The 17,850-nt window shown below is 28.1% G+C and overlaps 1 protein-coding gene across 1 annotated transcript in view; it reads right to left on the minus strand.

Annotated features, from left to right (window-relative positions):
• LOC107444469 (multiple PDZ domain protein) overlaps positions 1–17,850 on the minus strand; it is a 54,793-nt gene that overhangs the window by 18,544 nt on the left and 18,399 nt on the right. The window contains exons 12-22 of the mRNA XM_016058620.4: positions 17,265–17,507; positions 12,309–12,377; positions 10,726–10,951; positions 9,218–9,419; positions 8,972–9,091; positions 6,182–6,202; positions 5,542–5,858; positions 3,590–3,924; positions 2,479–2,583; positions 1,359–1,541; positions 215–290 (exon numbers count right to left, since the gene is read on the minus strand). Of these exons, the coding sequence (XP_015914106.1) occupies positions 215–290; positions 1,359–1,541; positions 2,479–2,583; positions 3,590–3,924; positions 5,542–5,858; positions 6,182–6,202; positions 8,972–9,091; positions 9,218–9,419; positions 10,726–10,951; positions 12,309–12,377; positions 17,265–17,507 (1,897 nt within the window). The remainder of the gene's footprint in view (positions 1–214; positions 291–1,358; positions 1,542–2,478; positions 2,584–3,589; positions 3,925–5,541; positions 5,859–6,181; positions 6,203–8,971; positions 9,092–9,217; positions 9,420–10,725; positions 10,952–12,308; positions 12,378–17,264; positions 17,508–17,850) is intronic.

Genomic DNA, 17,850 nt, shown 5'->3' on the forward strand with positions numbered 1-17,850 from the left:
AGTTTAAGAATGATTCTAATAAAACGGAATATAAATTTCAAAAATTCGATTAAAATAAAAAAATACATAAATCAATAAATACAATGTCATCTAATAGTTAGGTATAGATATCTATCTAAAGTCAAATGCAACAGTTTGGTGGAAAAATCTTTCTTTAAAAATTATTAAACAGTTTGATAATGAAGCAAAAATATATATAAAAAATTCTTCATACTGTTAGTATAGCCAAATTCATCTTCTTCTTCATCATCATCAGGTATTTTAAGATATCCAGCACTATTACGATCAATCTAAAATATTTAGAGCAAATTACAATTGATAAAAAGTTTTAAAAAAATTATAGTAAAATTAACACAGAGCACAGATTATCCACAGAGTTGGGAGGCAAGAGAGTATAAAAGAAACCCAGATAGTAAAAAAAATCTCATAAAGTAAGGTTCAAACACTAATAATTTTCAAATGCATTCATATATGCGTATACATTGTATTCAAGCAACAAAAAACTTTGTTCAACATATAAATTACATAAGCAATGAATGGTCAAGAAAAAAATCATATTTCATAAAAGTGCTGATAAATAAAAATTCATATATTCAGAATGAAAGGTTCGGAACTGATCAGGTGCCATATAATTTTCGATCTCTTAGTGGAACTCACGATTAAGCAGCAACACAGATAATTCCCTTCCAAAAAATAAGGGCTCTATTGTGCAATATTACAACACTATAAAGTACTGTATCTTGTGTAATTTAAAAAAGATTTTGTAAAAATATTAAAATGTTAACGGGAAATAATGAATCATATTCAGAGAATAATGAATTATATATAAAAATAATATTTTACAGGAGAGTACATATTTTTTTTGTTCCATTATATAAACAATTGTAATCTGAACTTTATGTGGAACAATGAATTTATAATTTAACAAGGCAATTAGAGTTAGTAACGAACAGGATTTCTTTAAAATAAATTGAGTTTGAAACATCATAATATTAACGATTTGAAAAAATAATGGTTACATAGTGTATCAAGCAGTAATATTGAAGAAAAAAAATCATTTGATTTTATGAAATTATACATTTTGATAAATACTTTTCTCTCACAATTTAAAAAATATCAAATGACAATTAAATGAAAAAATTTTATATTGGCTGTTTCTGAACTTGATGCGCAAATTTTGAAAAGAGGTAGGAATTTGCACAGTATCCCATTGCCACCAATATTCAACAATGTAAATTACATGAAAATTTTGAAGTACATTAATAAACAAGACATGTATGTAATATTGTATAACATGTATTGTATAACATGTAACAATTACACTATAACAAACAAACCCTTGAAAAAAATATACATACCTCAACTCCTTTGGAAGTGTATACCTTTCCTTGAAAATCAGTATCAAGTATTAGATCTTCATCTTCAGACATTGAACGTTGTTTTAACTTCTCAGCATGGAAAGATGCTCGAGGGCTTGGAAGTGGACTAGATATTGGCTCGGGGGATGGATTTTGTGCTATATTTTCATTGCTAGATGGAAGCTATAATGACAAATAATGATAAATACTAATATTTAAATTTTAAAAAAAATCTTTAAGTTTTTACAAATAGAAAGGTAATTTAATAAAGATTCAAACAGTTCATTAAATTCAAAAGTAATTTAAATAAAAATCCAAGTTTCAATTATAAAAAAAATCCAAAAATTGAAATTTTAATTATGAAACATAAATAAAAGTGAAAAACACAAATAGTTTTTAAGTGTAAATGTCAATCAGTGACCTTTTTTCATAATTCATAATGCCAAAAATAAATAGAGTAAGATTTTAGTTATTCAAACTTCAATCATATGGATCATCAAAAGGATAAAAGACAATAAGTGGTATACATAAGTGGTTAAAATTTCTGAGTAAAAACAGCATTCATGGTGGATAGAATTTATGTAAAATTTAAGTGGTAAGGTGTAAACAAAAACTCAAAAGCAGAAAATAATACACAAATGTAAATAACACTGAATTACAATTCATTAATTAATAGGTAATAATTCAATTTCATATATCGTTAAGAAATCGTACTTTTCCAAATTATTTGGCAAAGATCTCAATTTTTAGATAATTGAATTCTAACGTCAATTTCAGATGGTTATAAATGTTTCTGAAAATGTAATCTGAAATTAGTTTAAGAATACAAGTAACTATAATCACTATATTACTTAATTAAAAACTTCATTCACTTCAAAAATATACAAATTGGAGATAATAGTCAACATGTTTCAAGGGCTCAAAAACAGGTGCCCGTTTTTAAGACTTACCAGACTTTTACATCTGGTTATTATTTTTAATTTATACATTTTTGAAGGGGATGAAGTTTTTAATTAAGTAATTTCTCACTGATTCAATTTCTTGGGATTATTTATTTAATACAATTACTATAATTATAACTTGCCATTAGTTAAAAAGAAAGAAAATTGTTGTTACATACCCAAGGCACTAAACTCTGCACAGTAAGACGAATAGGATTTTCTGAATTTTGAATAATATCAATAGCTTCATTATAAGAGGCATTCTGTAAATCAATTCCATTGACCTAGGAATTTCAAAATTAAATTAAAAATAATATTCAATATTTTTTATATAGTTCCTTTAAATATATTAACAATAATTTTTTTAAATAGTTCCTTTTTTAAAAAACGAACTAAGAAAATTTTTTATTTATTTAAAATTTCTTTTATAAATAATAGTAATTACACAAAAAATAATTTATTCTGCAAGGAACATTATAAAAGAAAACAGAACAACTAGACAATTTTGGATAAGATAATTTAACTCAATAACAAAGATGATCTAGAAAGGTTTAAAATGTAATTATGGGTCAAGGCACTGGTTACACTCATCCTTTATTATTAGCACATAAAATTAGTGGTCTTTATAAATTTTTTAAAAGCACAAAATAATTTTTATCTACTTTTAACAAAGTTCAGCTTATATTTTTTCTCCAGAAAGCAAAAATATTACATTATAATAATACTATAAGTATTTAGTAATAATTTTTTTTAAATAACAACCTCTTTCTACACAGATTACCTAAAATACATAATAATTAACAATTGTTCCTCTTTCATGTAATTTTAAAATATTTGAATGATGATATTGACAATATTTAAATTTGAAAGGACTACATAAGCTAATTTACAGATTATTTCATTATGATTGCTTTGTTTATTGTTAGTATTTTTTATTGTTGATACTAAATTGGTTGTGATTAAAATATTAAATCAAATACACATTAATTAGATTATTTCATTTTTCTAAGAAGAAAATTCAAATAAACCAAAAAATGCCATACACTGCATAATCTAATTCAAAGATTATTCCTTTATGATTGTTTTGTTTACTGAAACTTCTTTATATTGTTAATAATAGTAAATTGTTTGCGATTAAAATATTAAATTAAATAATTAATCAGAGAATTTGATTTTTCTATGATGAAAATTTAAATAAAACGAAAAATGCCAAGTTACAAAAGTGCATAAAAAAATATTAGACAATGTAGGATAGTAATCAAAATAGAGATAATCAAGATATCAACTAACTGCAACAATACGATCTCCTCGATTAATGGTTCCAAGCCTCCCAGCAATACTGTCTGGAACAATATGTTTGATAAATATTCCAGACAAAGGAATTCCAGGTTGATCTTCTTCTTGTACATCAATACATCCCATGACCACACCAATTCCAATTTCTTGACCAGGCTCACGAACAAGCTCAACTGTTTTATTCACACCCCAACTACATCCAACAGAAGTAACTACTGGACTTGTTACTTCAGAGTTTACAATCATCGATGATGATTCAGGTAATGGATGCTCTGGAATTGAGTCAGGACTTAGAAGTTCAGGACTTATTTGTTGTTGAGGTGATTCATCTAAAAAAATTAAAAATTGTATAGTATTCAGCAGCTTGCTCCATTCTTAATTGAAAAATCTTACTCAAAGAACAATTTCCCCAATCATTTACAAACATCTTAAATTCACATTACATATCATGGGGAAAAAATCAAACCGATGACAATATTGAAAATGATTTCAACAAGACACTTCTTACTAATTACTCTTAAAATTTAAAGCTAAGAAATGTTGATTTTTATCTAAAATAAATTTGTTATCATTTTTAATACAAATATTATTTCACTTTCTCTCTCTCAGGTGGAAGATAATGGTATAATTTTTGACAAAATAGAAATAAAAGAAAAGCAGAAAGGAGAAAGGAAAAAAAAAATTTGACAAAATAAGAATAAAAAAGGATATTTGTGAAAATTCTCTCATCCCAAATTCAAAAATATAAACTGAATGAACAGATAACTTAAATTATAAAAATTTTAAATCATATTCATCATACTGACTGGGTGACAACAAAAAATATGAAGATTGAAAAATGTAATTAACTTAATTTATTTAGTTTGCCTTAATTTTATTTAAAATGCTACAAAAGTTTTTAAAATAAAATTTGAAAACTTATAACAAAAAGTTGAATTTATAATCAGATCTAAATGATTTTTTACGTAACTTTTAGCTCATTTTCTCACCTTCTTTCGGCTTTAAGATACATTTATTTGATACAAAATTTAATACCAACATTCAATGCAACAATCAATAGGAAAACTTTTTAAAAATTATATTTTTAAAATTGGAAGCTTATTCAATTGTAGACTTATTTTCAATAAAACATTAAATCTTATTCATGACAAAAAAAAATATACGAATAAGCTGAAATACTGCTCATACTGCAGTAGTTGAGCTCATTTTGTAATCCAAAGAGAGTGAAGAAAGAAATTCGTTCAAAATAGTCTTAAAAATTAAGTTTCATGTTACACAGTTGAATTAACTGGTCTAAGGTGGTATCTAGATTAGTTCTTAAGTTGATTTTAGTGCATATATATATACTGAAAAATGATTGAGCTGAAATATGATTTCTGCTTAAATAAAAACAAAAGACAGAAATAAATGTAGAAAGTGATTATCAGAGAGACATACTTCTCCTTTGTTGAATTTGCTTATTTTTATTCGATGTGAAATACTAATGTTGTTTTTCATAAATGCATATCCATTCATAATTCATTTGTTACATTGTTAATAGAAAAGCTGTTTTGAATCTTCTTTCTATAAAAGCAACTCACTTAAATAAATTCAAAAAATAGCAGAAATATTAAATAAATAATGCATTATTAATTAGATGCAAATTATTTATTTAAAAGACCATAACTGGTTGAAACAAGAGCAGTAACTCTCGGTACCCTGTGATCCTTACACGGAACCCTAAGGTTCCATTTGGGAACCATTGCTCTAGTAAAACACCTTATCATCCAGAGTATTAAAATAAGCATACTAGTTCATGTTAGTAGTCCCCTGAGTGAGTAGGCTCAATCCAAAATAAGAAGGATACCCTAAAACTATTCAAAGCACTGAAATCTTTTCGTTTAAAAGAAGGATGGCTAATTTTGCGTCTGGAAAATTTATTGACCAGCATTTAACAATTTCCTAACCTTGTACTGGAGACACTGTGGGTGAAGTTGACATTCTGCTGAATTTTGAAGGCACTTGATGTTTACTTCCCTGAAAGAGTAGTATCCTATCTTCGACTCCAGGAAATGCTTCACTCTGCTCGTTTTCCTTCATCCCACCATCAGAAGATTGATCTAGCAAGAGATCATCCGAAGAAGAATCAAAATTGTCAGTGTACAAAGATGAAGGAGTGGCTAAAACATCATCTTCACTCAGGAAGCTGAAGGGAGAAATTTGGCCATCAGCATCATCACGGTCAGGTGTGCTTTTTGAACTCTTGTGAGGAAAATATGGAGACCTAAAGAATCATTAAAGTTCACATCAGTTTCACATTAAAAGATCAAGTATTTTTCAAGTATCAAGTATTTTGTTCAAGACTTCAAGTATTTTGTTTTCCACATTTCTAATAGGATTTTCACAGAAAAACTAAGAAAAGAGAATCTACAGAGCAATGAAAAATATCTCTTGGGAAAATATGGGAGAAATTAGACATTATCAATATTGCCCTCAATTTTAAAAAAAATAGGAGAAACTTAGCAAATTAAAAATAAAATTTATTGCCTTTTTTTAAATAATATTTTTGCAGGGATAGCAATGTAAAAAATATAAATAAATGCTTACCTGTAATATGCTGGGAACACTCTGCAAAAGAAAATTGTTAATTAACACTAGGTAATTAATATTTTTAAAAAATGAAAATTTAGGAAGACAAGGAAAAGATCATCAACATTATCACTTTAAAGAGAGACACAGAAGTGTAAAAGGCAGACAATCCAATAACTTAATCCCATTAGTGATAGAAGAGGGTAAAGAAAAGTGAAAAAGAAAAAGAACTTATAAGGCTTCTTACAGTACTTTTTGTCTCAAATAAGATTCCTTTTATGAAAAATAAATTAAGAAAAGCTATAGATTTTTATTTAAAGAATGTGATTAAACAATGAAAAATAATAACTTTTAAGCTCTAAAATATAAAGTTTTAAGAATATGCTGCATTAAAGAAATCATCTTTTTGCAATGAACAAAATAAAACTTTCAGAATTAACATACTTGCATAAATTATTTGCAATTTTGAATTTGACCCACAAATAATTTGAGAGTTGACCACGAAATAAACTAATTAATTAAGTTATGAATTTTAAAATTAGAAAATTAAAAATGAATTCAAATATTTCAGTTAAAGAACATATATAAATTCCACAAAAAAGAATGAAAATGATAATGGGGAAAAAATCTTTATTATTTGACTTTATTATAAATTATTTGATATCCTTTGAAAGAATTCAAAGGTTGATTCAAACTTTTTTAAACATTACAAAAGTTGAAAAATTTAATAGGCTAACAATATTCCAAACTTGAAAATTATTTTAACATAAAATATTTTAAAAATTGATATAAGTTTTTTTTAAATTAATTTTTATTTATTTTTACAATTAAAACTGTATTTAGGAATAATTTTAGACAGCATAAGGCTAACATTTTATCAAATTTTAAGAAATTAATCCGATATGAACTTCAGAAAATGAAACAGCTTAAGAATTTATTAGGTTTGTAAATGTAATATGAACTAAACAAGATATTTCACTAAATTCTACTGAGATTTACTACACATTTGAACTTTTTTATTCACTATTTTCCCACAGTAAGTGTATTAATGCATTAGTAATAAAGCTTGTTTGAATTTGAATTTCGCATTTTATTTGGTTAGTAATCTTTTTTCTTTTTTTTTTTTTTTTTTGATAAAATATTTTTAAACATTTTATACTTCATCATAATTTAATGAAAGTCTTCAAGTTTCAATTATTTAATGAATATTAAAAATTAATTCTAAGAGTGTAAGTTAAACCTACTAATGTATTTATTGCAATTTTTAAATAATGCCTTGTATATTATTATTAATTTAAAGAAATTCAACCTATAAAATTTTTGCTTCATATAAAAATGTTACAAATTTTGTAAAATTCTTACTTAGAATATAGAATATCACACAACTATCAAAATTTAAAATGAAGTTTGATATCTCAAGGAAAATAGTTTAGCACTGAATTTAATAAGACATTTGTTTGAAAATAAATCTATAAATAAAAATACTTAATGCATTTCTTTTAAAATATTTGGAAGAATATATTTATGTTGGCACGAAAATAAAAAAAAAGCTGCATTTCCCCCTAAGCGTCTGATATGCCACGCACCATTCCATGCCATAGATAAAATTTTAAAGAAAGTACAACTTTGTAATTTCTGTCAAAAAAACAATTGCTGTGAGAGGATACATTTTTGGAACTCTACCTAAAAGATAACTGTGAATAATAATTTGCTAACAAAAAGAGATAAAAAATTCTCTAAGGCATAAAGAAATGGCAATTTATATATTTTTTATGCAAATAATTGAGGCTGAGAACAGCTTTTTTTTTAGCTAAAGATGCGTCTTAAAACTTAAAAGTACATAATTTAAAATAAAAACTTTAAAAAAAATGAGAAGAAAATCATATTTTTATAGAAGAGCATTTTATTCCTCCTTAAGGCATGGTAATATGAAAGAAATTAGAAAATTTAGAGTGCCCTATCAAAAATGTAAGTTATTCCATGATAAAAAAAATCAAATACTAAAAATAACAGAGCATTAAAATGTAAATAATTATTGACTGAACGTCACAACTATCATTATATAGTAACAAAGAATTTTAATGATGTATATATATCATTGGCACCATGCCTAAAGCATGAGACTATCTCCAACTCTCGCTGGTTGGAGAGCTGGGGGTTGTGAGTTCAATCCTGGCATCCAATAAAACAATTGGCATGTATACGCAGCAAGGTGTACGTTAAATCTGTCATAGCCGAAAGTCCTCTTGTTGGTTAAGGTGTGGAAATTTGGAGAGAGGGATACCAGATTAGGCTGACCAGGCTACCATCTGATCAGGGTAAAAAATATGTCCATTTTTTCAATGGTTGTTAAAAGATAGAGCCCTAAAAATGGAGCTAGGCGCTTGGCCATGATTGGATGGTGTGCCTAATTTTGCAATGGCCAAGGTAGAAAATTTGTGGTTTTGGTATGGTGCCAATGTTCTATTATACTCTATTACAGATTCAAAGATTACTTGAAGATTAATATTCTTAAAATTCAAGTTTTACTTTCAACATAAAGAGGTTTGCTAAACCATACAAGAATATTCTCAATATACATTTTTGTGTGTTTTAATGCTTAAGACCAAAGGAAATTCTAAATGTTCTTTTATAATTTCCCAACCAAGAATAAATTTAAAATATTTCAATACCATCCAGAAAAAAATTTAAAGTGCGAACAATATTAAAAAAAAATTTAATTGAAAAAAAAAAAGATTGATAAGCATCAACAAAAAATCCGCTTTCTTATGTAAAATTAGTGGAGATATAAAAGCAAATAAAAGGTACCTTGGTGATGGTTGACGTGATATAATTGAAGGTGTAGGTGAAACAGAACCTTCATGGATTTTTGCTAAAACTGCAGACTGTTGATGTACAGCAGCATCACCAGCTGGTATGTATTTGACCCTAAGGGTAAAAAAAATATTTGATGCTTCAAACTGCATAAATTACTTTCAAAATTTTGCATGAGAAAACTCACACTAAATAATAAAACGATAATAAATTCAATACGTATGTATGAAGCAAACTTACACAATATCAGAACTGGTTAATTCTGCTCGCCTTATTATAGCTCTCGCTTGCGATCTAGTTATATTTCGCATATTTTCGGAGTTTACACCTAAAATGTAATCACCTATCTGAATACTTCCATCTTTGTCAACAGCACTTGCAGGACGGATAGATTTTACAATCATGCCATTTTGCCCTCTATCAGCTATGTCAAGAATAAGACCTACAAAACAAAATAATTAAAAATTTAAATCATAGTTACTGTTGCTGTATTTTTTATCCTAAACTAATAATTTTTCTAACATCACAGCAAGGGGGATTTTGGAGTACTCCCACAGCTGTTAAAAATAAATAGAAATTGCCAAATTTATAATTTCCTTTTTTAATCATTACAACCCCTTCATGAGCAAAAGAAGAAAATGAAGAATTAAATAGAAAAGAATGATATATTATGTAAAGAGTGTTGAAATCTGCATTTGCATTTTAGTTAACTAATTTTATATTTAATCAAGTTTTTATCAAATATATTGGTAAACATTGGTCAACCCTCTATTTTTTTATTATGATATAGCAAATTTCTGGTATGTTGGGTGTATAAGTCGACTGCTGAAAAAAAAACATATATAAAAATTTCCAAAATAAATAAAAAAACTTAAAAAAATTATGAAGTCTACAAAAATTGTCTCAAGTTTACTTTACATCAAAAATGCTTACAAAAATAGAAAATTTATTAATATCACATGATAAATTATACTAGGTGCAAAATGTGGATTCAAATGTTATTGTAAGATCTTTAAAAAATATGGAATTTTGAATTCTTGGATGGGGGTGAAGATTAATTTTTGTGGGACACAGAAGGTGAGGATGATGTAGAAGCTGTATGACAGGATCAGGGATCAGTATGATGACACGTTATTGAATCTTTATTATCTTAAATTTTGCTATGTTTTTAAAATACTTTTGAACAAATTAATTTTCTGAACAAAATTCAAAGCACTGTTTCTACTCTTGAATAAACTATCTTAACTTTTCCTATTCTTAATTTTTTTTCTGAACAAAGTATATCTAGGTATCTGAAGTACCATTTCTTAAAAAACTATATGTGTAAAAATTTTTTGATGAAAGAATAATAAAAAATTAACTGCATATAACATATTAAAAATAGTTTTTGAAAGAGGTAAATCAAGTTATTCATATCTATCATGATTCGGTATTTTTTGATCAACAAATGTCCAACTTCATTACCGCTGTATAAGTAATCCCAATTGTATGCGCAAAATCTTACATGCGTGAAAAGCTGACTTATACACTGATACATATAGTATTTAATTTTTAATCTTTACTGTTCTTTCAAGAGGTCTACTAAAGAATAATATTTTAATAAAAAATATTTTTAAATTCTCATAAGTTTTGTAGCTATATTCTTTTCTCTCAGCTGATTTTTTTAATGGTGAAGCAAATATTTTATATTGCTACCACATCTGAAAATGCTATTTCACACTTCTGTATTAAAAATATAAGAAAATTACCAAGTTTATTATTTCCTTTTTTAATTTTTACAATTCTTTCAAGGGCAGCTGGCAAGATAGGCACATCAAAGGCCCAAAGTTTTCCAGATGATGATAATCCAGGACTGCTAAAAGGAGTTGAGCAACGAGAATCATTTCCAAAGGAGAATAAAGAGGAAGGAGTTTGAGACCGCGTCCCATACAAAGTTAAAGGCTCCTCATAAGTATGACAAACACCATTGTACTCCTACAGAACATAAAAATTAGTGATGACAAAAGAAATTCAATGAAAGAATAAAAAATGCAAAGTACAAGCTCTATTATCTGGAATACCCAGATTTCTGATGTGTGTTGAAGCTTTCGTGATTATTAAGCGTCCCAACGCTTATTATCTTTTAGGCTATAATTGCCGTAAAAACCATTAAAAGTAAATAAAAAAAATTTAATTGCTAAGTAAAAATTTAGAAGAGAAAGAGTCAGAATTTTTTTTTATTTCTAGTTTCCTATTAAATATAGTAGTTTTCTAAATTATGGTTAAAGATAAATGAAAAACTGAATAACAGCAATAAAAAAATAAATAATAAAAATAAACTAAAATTGCAAAATAGTGAATAGAACAAAACTGTTCCCATTTAATCCAATCTACTTAATATTCATAGTTCATGAAATAGTTTTATTTTTCTTCAAGATATGAGAAATTATATGGTAATTAGTTTAATTTAAAGAAACTTAAGACACAAATTAAAACAACATAACACACATTTCTAATATGTTCTCCTTTTTAATTTTATTGGAAATCAACATTACCTGCATATCCATCATTTTATAAATCTTTTTAATTTGTTAATGGCTTCTGTAATTCACTCTACCTTAGTTTTAAAGTTTTTTTCTTCTTTTTCTTTGAAAAAGAGCAGGAATATTTTAAAGCAATATTTTAACTAAATTTATGGAAAGATTCTATTTTAATTCCAGAAAAATCCAGTTTTACTAAAAACAAAAGAAATGAGATTTGATTTTTCAAATGTTTTGATTTGATTTTAAGCAAAAATAACTTATTACATTATTCTATTTCATCACTTCTGAAAATTTTCGTTATTTGAGCATTCTGATAAATCAAATTTCAGATAGACGACTTTTACTGTAGTACAAAAACATAAACAACCAAACAAACAAATTAATGAATAGAAATAAATTTAATGAGGAATAACAAATCTAGATTAATAGACAGATGCAACTAAATACAAGACACTGAAAATTAACTAAAGCATACAGTTAAACGATGGGTTAAAAAACGTATAAACATCTTTCTTAAATAAAAATAAAATAATCTTATATTCATAATACGTTTACCATTCAGAAAACTGAAGATCCTGATGTATAAAGCTTATAAAAAGCATTGCCTTGTAATGCAGAAAATTAAAAAATTAAATTGGAATTTAATAAAAAAATGAGGGTTTGATACTAGCAAAAATGTAATACTCAAAACTGAAGGTTTGCTATAAAAAGCTAATAAAAATGTATATTATTATGCTACAAATTAATATAACTAAACTGGGATGCATGAAAAAAGGGTTTAAAACAAAAAGGCGAGTGTTTTCACTTACAAAAACTCGCAGAGAAGATCCATTTGGTAGATATTCACGTTTGGTTTCAATTGGTTCTTTAAAAGATATCTGTAAGAAGATCAATTGTCCCATATTTTGCACATAACAATTAATAATAAATAGTGAAGAAATTTTCAATAAAAACTTAGTATGCACTATCGAATCATCAGGGTAATCATACATAAAGAGTTATTTCATATTGTTTGGTAATGGTAAAAAAACTTCGATAATTAATAAAAAAAATTTATTGCAATTTATTCTAGGTAATTTTAAATGAAAAAATCCATCATTTGAAAGGAAAAAGTCGAATAATTATTGAGAAATAAAAATTTTGAAATAACATTTAAGGTGGTGTAATACGCAAAAAATTAAATAAATATTAAGGGGCCTGAACTTTCCATTGTCTTTAACATACTATTTCAACCATTTTTTTTCAGACTGCATCTAGCCTCCATATTTTGAGTCAGAATCCATAAAAAAAGGGTAAATTCAATCAGAGAAAATCCAATTTTGTTACTTAAAATATCGTTTGCACTAATAATAAGTAAATTTAAGGTTATATCTGCAAATCATTAAGAATGAGTCCTGAGTCCAAGTAATTGAAAATAAAAAAATTACTTTTTAAATGAGTAAAGTACAATTTTACTTTAAGATTGCTCAGTAATTACTTTATAACAAAAGTTTAAACAAATTAAGTACAATAAAAGCTAGCTATAACAAAGATTTTAAGATTTACACCCCCAAAATGTTATACAGTGTAACGTCCCATATCCGGACGTCCCTTTCCCGGAAGGATCGATTTCCCGGACACTTTTTAACAATCAAAATAAACAAACATCTCTTGATCTTCCCCTCTCAAAAAAAGAAAAAAAAGAAAGAAACAGAAAAGACCACCAAGTCCGTGGAGTGACCATTAGTGACGCTCCTCTTCTGGAATGCAGGGGAAGAGGGTAATTTGTTTTCAATAGAGCACAACTGAGTCCCCTCCCCCCCCTTCTTTCGTATGCAGCTGGCTAGTAGATGAGGCATTTCCTGGAACCTTTTTACTGTAGAAAAGGGTAAACGTGGAGGGGGAGTATGTCCTTGAGAAACATTGTCCATTCAATATTTAGGAGGCGGGGAAAAGAAAGGGGGTAACATTCTTTCTTTAGCATTGACATGAAAAAGATTTCAAGACTCCCATGCCACTGAAATATGAATTTGACTAACAAAAGTCCTTTTATTCCAAACCAAGAACGAAATTAGATTTCTCCGAAATTTATTCCTTTTTTTCATGCAGTGCACCTGCAAATACATTATAGGAACAGGCGAATACCTTGGCGAAATAAGTCTTGCAAAATACTCTGAAATTAATTTCTCTCGCCAAATATCTCGTATTTAAAGCAATCCAACACGTCACATTTGTTCGTTTTTACCGATCTAGCATTTGTGAGTTAAGAATTTTTGATTATCGACAGCTTGCTTCTTTTAATTATTTTTATTAAGTTTTTTGACAAGTTATTGTTTTTTTAAGTTTTTAACTGCGTAATTTTTATTAAGTTTTAATTGAGTTACTGTTATTTGTGTTAAGTTTTTTTAAAAGTTATTTTTGTTTATTACCTTTTATTTTTCTTACGATGTCTTCACGTCCGTCGAAGAAAAGAAAAAATGTTTCTTTATCAATTAAAGAAAAAGTAGAGTTACTGAGAAAATTGGACATGGGCACATCAGTATCTAAGTTGTGCGACGAATATAAAGTAGGAAAGTCTACTGTGTACGATATAAAGAAACAGAAAGAGAAGCTTTTTGACTATTTTTCAAACTCAGACACACCTCTGGCAATGAAGGATCGAAAATATATACGAAATGCTAAACACGAGGATCACGATAGAGTTATGATTGAGTGGGTACGACAACGCCGTAGTGAAGGCGTACCGTTAACGGGACCAATGTTAATGGCTCAAGCAAAGATTTTTCATGAGGATATGGCCATTCAAGAGGAGTGCAGCTACAGCACTGGATGGTTGAAAGCCTTTAAAAAAAGACATGGTATGCGCCAGCTATCTATTTGCGGAGATCGTGCGGAAGCTGACACCGAAGCTGCTGAAAAATTTATAGAAGATTTTGAAGAATTAATTAAAAATGAAGACTTGTCACCAGAACAAGTATATAATGCCGATGAGACTGGACTGTTTTGGCGGTATGTACCCCGAAAGACTTTAGCCGCAGCTGAGGAAAAGAATCCAACCGGTGTTAAGGACTGTAAAGTAAGAATGACAATTATGGCGTGTGCAAATGCTTCAGGTACACACAAATGCAAATTGTTTACAATTGGTAAAAGTGCACGCCCTCGCGCCCTAAAGGGTGTTAAAGTGTTACCCGTAAATTATCGATCTAACCGAAAAGCCTGGATGACCCAGCAACTAATGGAAGAATGGTTGGACAACGATTTTGTGCCGCAAGTCAGAAAGCATTTTCAGTCGATTGGCTTGGAAGAAAAAAAACCACTTTTAATACTGGATAATTGCTCTGCCCACAAAATACCGTTATTGATGGAAAGGGCAAATGTTTCTGTTGTGTTCTTGCCACCCAACTGCACTTCAATTTTGCAGCCGATGGATAACGGTATCTTAAGATCCTTCAAGTGCAAATATAAAACGCAATTCTTGATGTCAATGCTGACCTCTTTAAATGATGGCCAAAACTTACAAGACTTCGTTAAGTCTTATTCCATAAAGACTGCCATATGGAATATAGCAAAAGCGTGGGATGAAGTTGATCAAAAGACCCTTAAGAATGCTTGGAATAATATTTGGCCAGCAACTATTTTTTTTGGTAATGATGAGGACGAGCCCCTCTTTGAAGGTTTTCGTCCAAACAAAGAGAAAGAAAGTGTGAGAGAGTTGTTGCACTACATCAAAAGTCATTGTGAGAGGGAAAAATTAGATGAAGAAGATGTTGTAGAAACACTAAACTGCGACGATGATGCCCCAACTGTGTCCCAATTAACCGACGAGGAGATCAAAAACATAGCTTTAAACAAGCAGGATAGTGACACAGAAAGTGTAGATAGTGAAGAAGAAATAGCAGAAGAGAGGATTTCAACTGACGATTTAGTTAATCATTTAGATATTGCCATTAAAGGACTGGAACAAAGAGACTATATTTCTGAACAAGAAATCATGTCCCTTCATAGGATTAAGGAAAAATTGCTCAATAAGAAACCGAAAATGAAACAGCTTTCTTTAAAGGATATGTTTAAAAAATAAAATATTTATAGTGCCTACGCATTTTTTATTAGGAGTTTTTGATTTCTATGTAAGGTAAATAATTGATCTTTATTTTACGTAAGCATTATTTTTTTAATATTTTGTTTGATTTAAATCGTTGAGAAAGGCAATTTTTTTTCTGGTTTCTTGTAACATTAATTTAATTTTTTTTGTTGTCATTTTAAAGCTTTTTAAATGATTAGTTGCGATTTATTTACGTGATGTGTTATGGACTTATACTATGCTTATTTTAAAAATCAGAAGTTTTTTTTTCCTTAGATGGTTGAGTCAGTAATTCCCTCTTCTTTAATGCATTTTATAACTGCGTATTTGGCGTAATTTTGATAAATAATCAATTTTCTATAATGCTAATGGTTAGTTGATTTTCCCGACGACCACGATAAATTGACAAATTATGTATTAAAGTTTAAATAAAAAAAAAAGAAGAAATAACAGTTTGGCGTGTCGATAATCGTGACGTCGATTGTCGTTTTCAATAAGTACGATGGTTTTCTGTATTTTTTCTAAGTTAGTGTGGTCAATTATGTCTCGAGGTGTAATATTGCGCCAGATTATTTTTTAAACGATTAAATAAAGCATAGTAATATTTAAACATTATTAATGAATAAAGAACAGACATATTTCGGCCGTTTTAGAATTCCAATGCAATTCTTTTATTCACCTCATTTAGTAAAGGATAGCTGTGTATTTTCTTTAAAAGATTTCTTTTCAACTTGTCAAGTGATAACAATCCTCCCCCTCTTAAGCCAGGCGAAATTAATATGCCCTTCCTTAACGTTGTTTTGACAACCACTAACGTGATTCTTTCAGTCCCACAAGAAAAAATAAAGATAACTCCATCAGCATGCCGCGCCCTAACGCTTGATTGATAACTTCCCCGCCCTCAACTTGAATGATCTCTTTACACATATTTTCTCTACACAAATAAGGAGGGAATGGATTTTTCTCCCCCACCTACCCACCTTAATGAATGACGGGGAATCCCGTTTCTTCCTTGAATCGTTCTAGTTCAAAATGGCGGATAGAGCAAATTAATATTTTCATTACTACTGTCAATTTTTTTTCGTTTTCTAAATTTTAAGCACTAATTATTTTTTTTCTAATATTTTGTTTTCGATTGATTAAATATCACATTCAAATACTAAAACATTATTGCCCAAAAAATAACGTTTATTTATTTTTTGCTTCTTAGATTCAGATCGTTTATTAGATCATTTTAAGCTTTGTTTATCTTAGGGGTGTATTATACGGAAAAATCTATTATCCGGACTTCGGGAAGTCCCACCGATTCCGGATACGCGACGTTCCACTGTACTCAAAAATTTTATTCTGTCCCATTGAAATAAAAATAAAATTTACATTCAAAATAACATTTTAACCCACTTTTCCGAAATTCAAGATTTCCATGTCAAAAAATTAAGAATTAATTAAAAAATTAAAAGAAATCCTAAAATTTTTTAATTGTCAGCACAATTTAATGAACAAGATACCCAATTAATTTAAGTGTTTTTTTTTTTTAAGATACCTACAATAAAAGTGTAAATAAAATACAAAATTATACCATAAAACAGTCAACAACATATTTATATTCTTAAAATAACTCCAAATGTATAAAAAAATCATGAAATACTAAAATGTTACACACACACAAAAAAAAAAATTTAAAAACCACAAATAAAATACAAACCTTACAAGGAACACTTTTGGATAATGTGGTAGGTTTAGCAATTCCTAAGCGTACAACCCCCTTAGGCAGGTGTTTTAATACTTGAGTAGCCATATCAACATTGGTATGACGGAAATTTATGTTGTTTACTGATAGGAGCCTGTCTCCAGGCAAGAGTCGACCATCTCGTTGCGCTGCAGCTCCTGGTACTAAGCTCCAAATTATGATTACATTTTCATCTTGGACAGTAGGAGCTAAATTGTCCTAGAAATTCAACATTATACCAATTAAAGTTAAAATGAAGAAGTGAAGTTCAAAGCATACTATTAAAAACATAAGTTTAGGAGTCTCAAAATGCCTAATAAAGATTCAAAATCAATTAGAGTTATACATATAATTTTATATATCATCTAATAAGCATAAAAAAATGTATAGTAATATTTTTTTGATAAACTGCCACTTAATCTAGCAAATGGAGTTTTATACTTTAATAGAAAATATTTTTATACATTTTCTTAAGCATTTTATAAAAGGATTAGGTTTTTTTTAAATTTTGCTTTTCATTTTTTTTATAATATTTTATAAACTGATTTTTTTTTAATATTTC

This window comes from Parasteatoda tepidariorum, chromosome 6 (genome assembly GCF_043381705.1).
Source record: "Parasteatoda tepidariorum isolate YZ-2023 chromosome 6, CAS_Ptep_4.0, whole genome shotgun sequence".
NCBI lineage: Eukaryota > Metazoa > Arthropoda > Arachnida > Araneae > Theridiidae > Parasteatoda > Parasteatoda tepidariorum.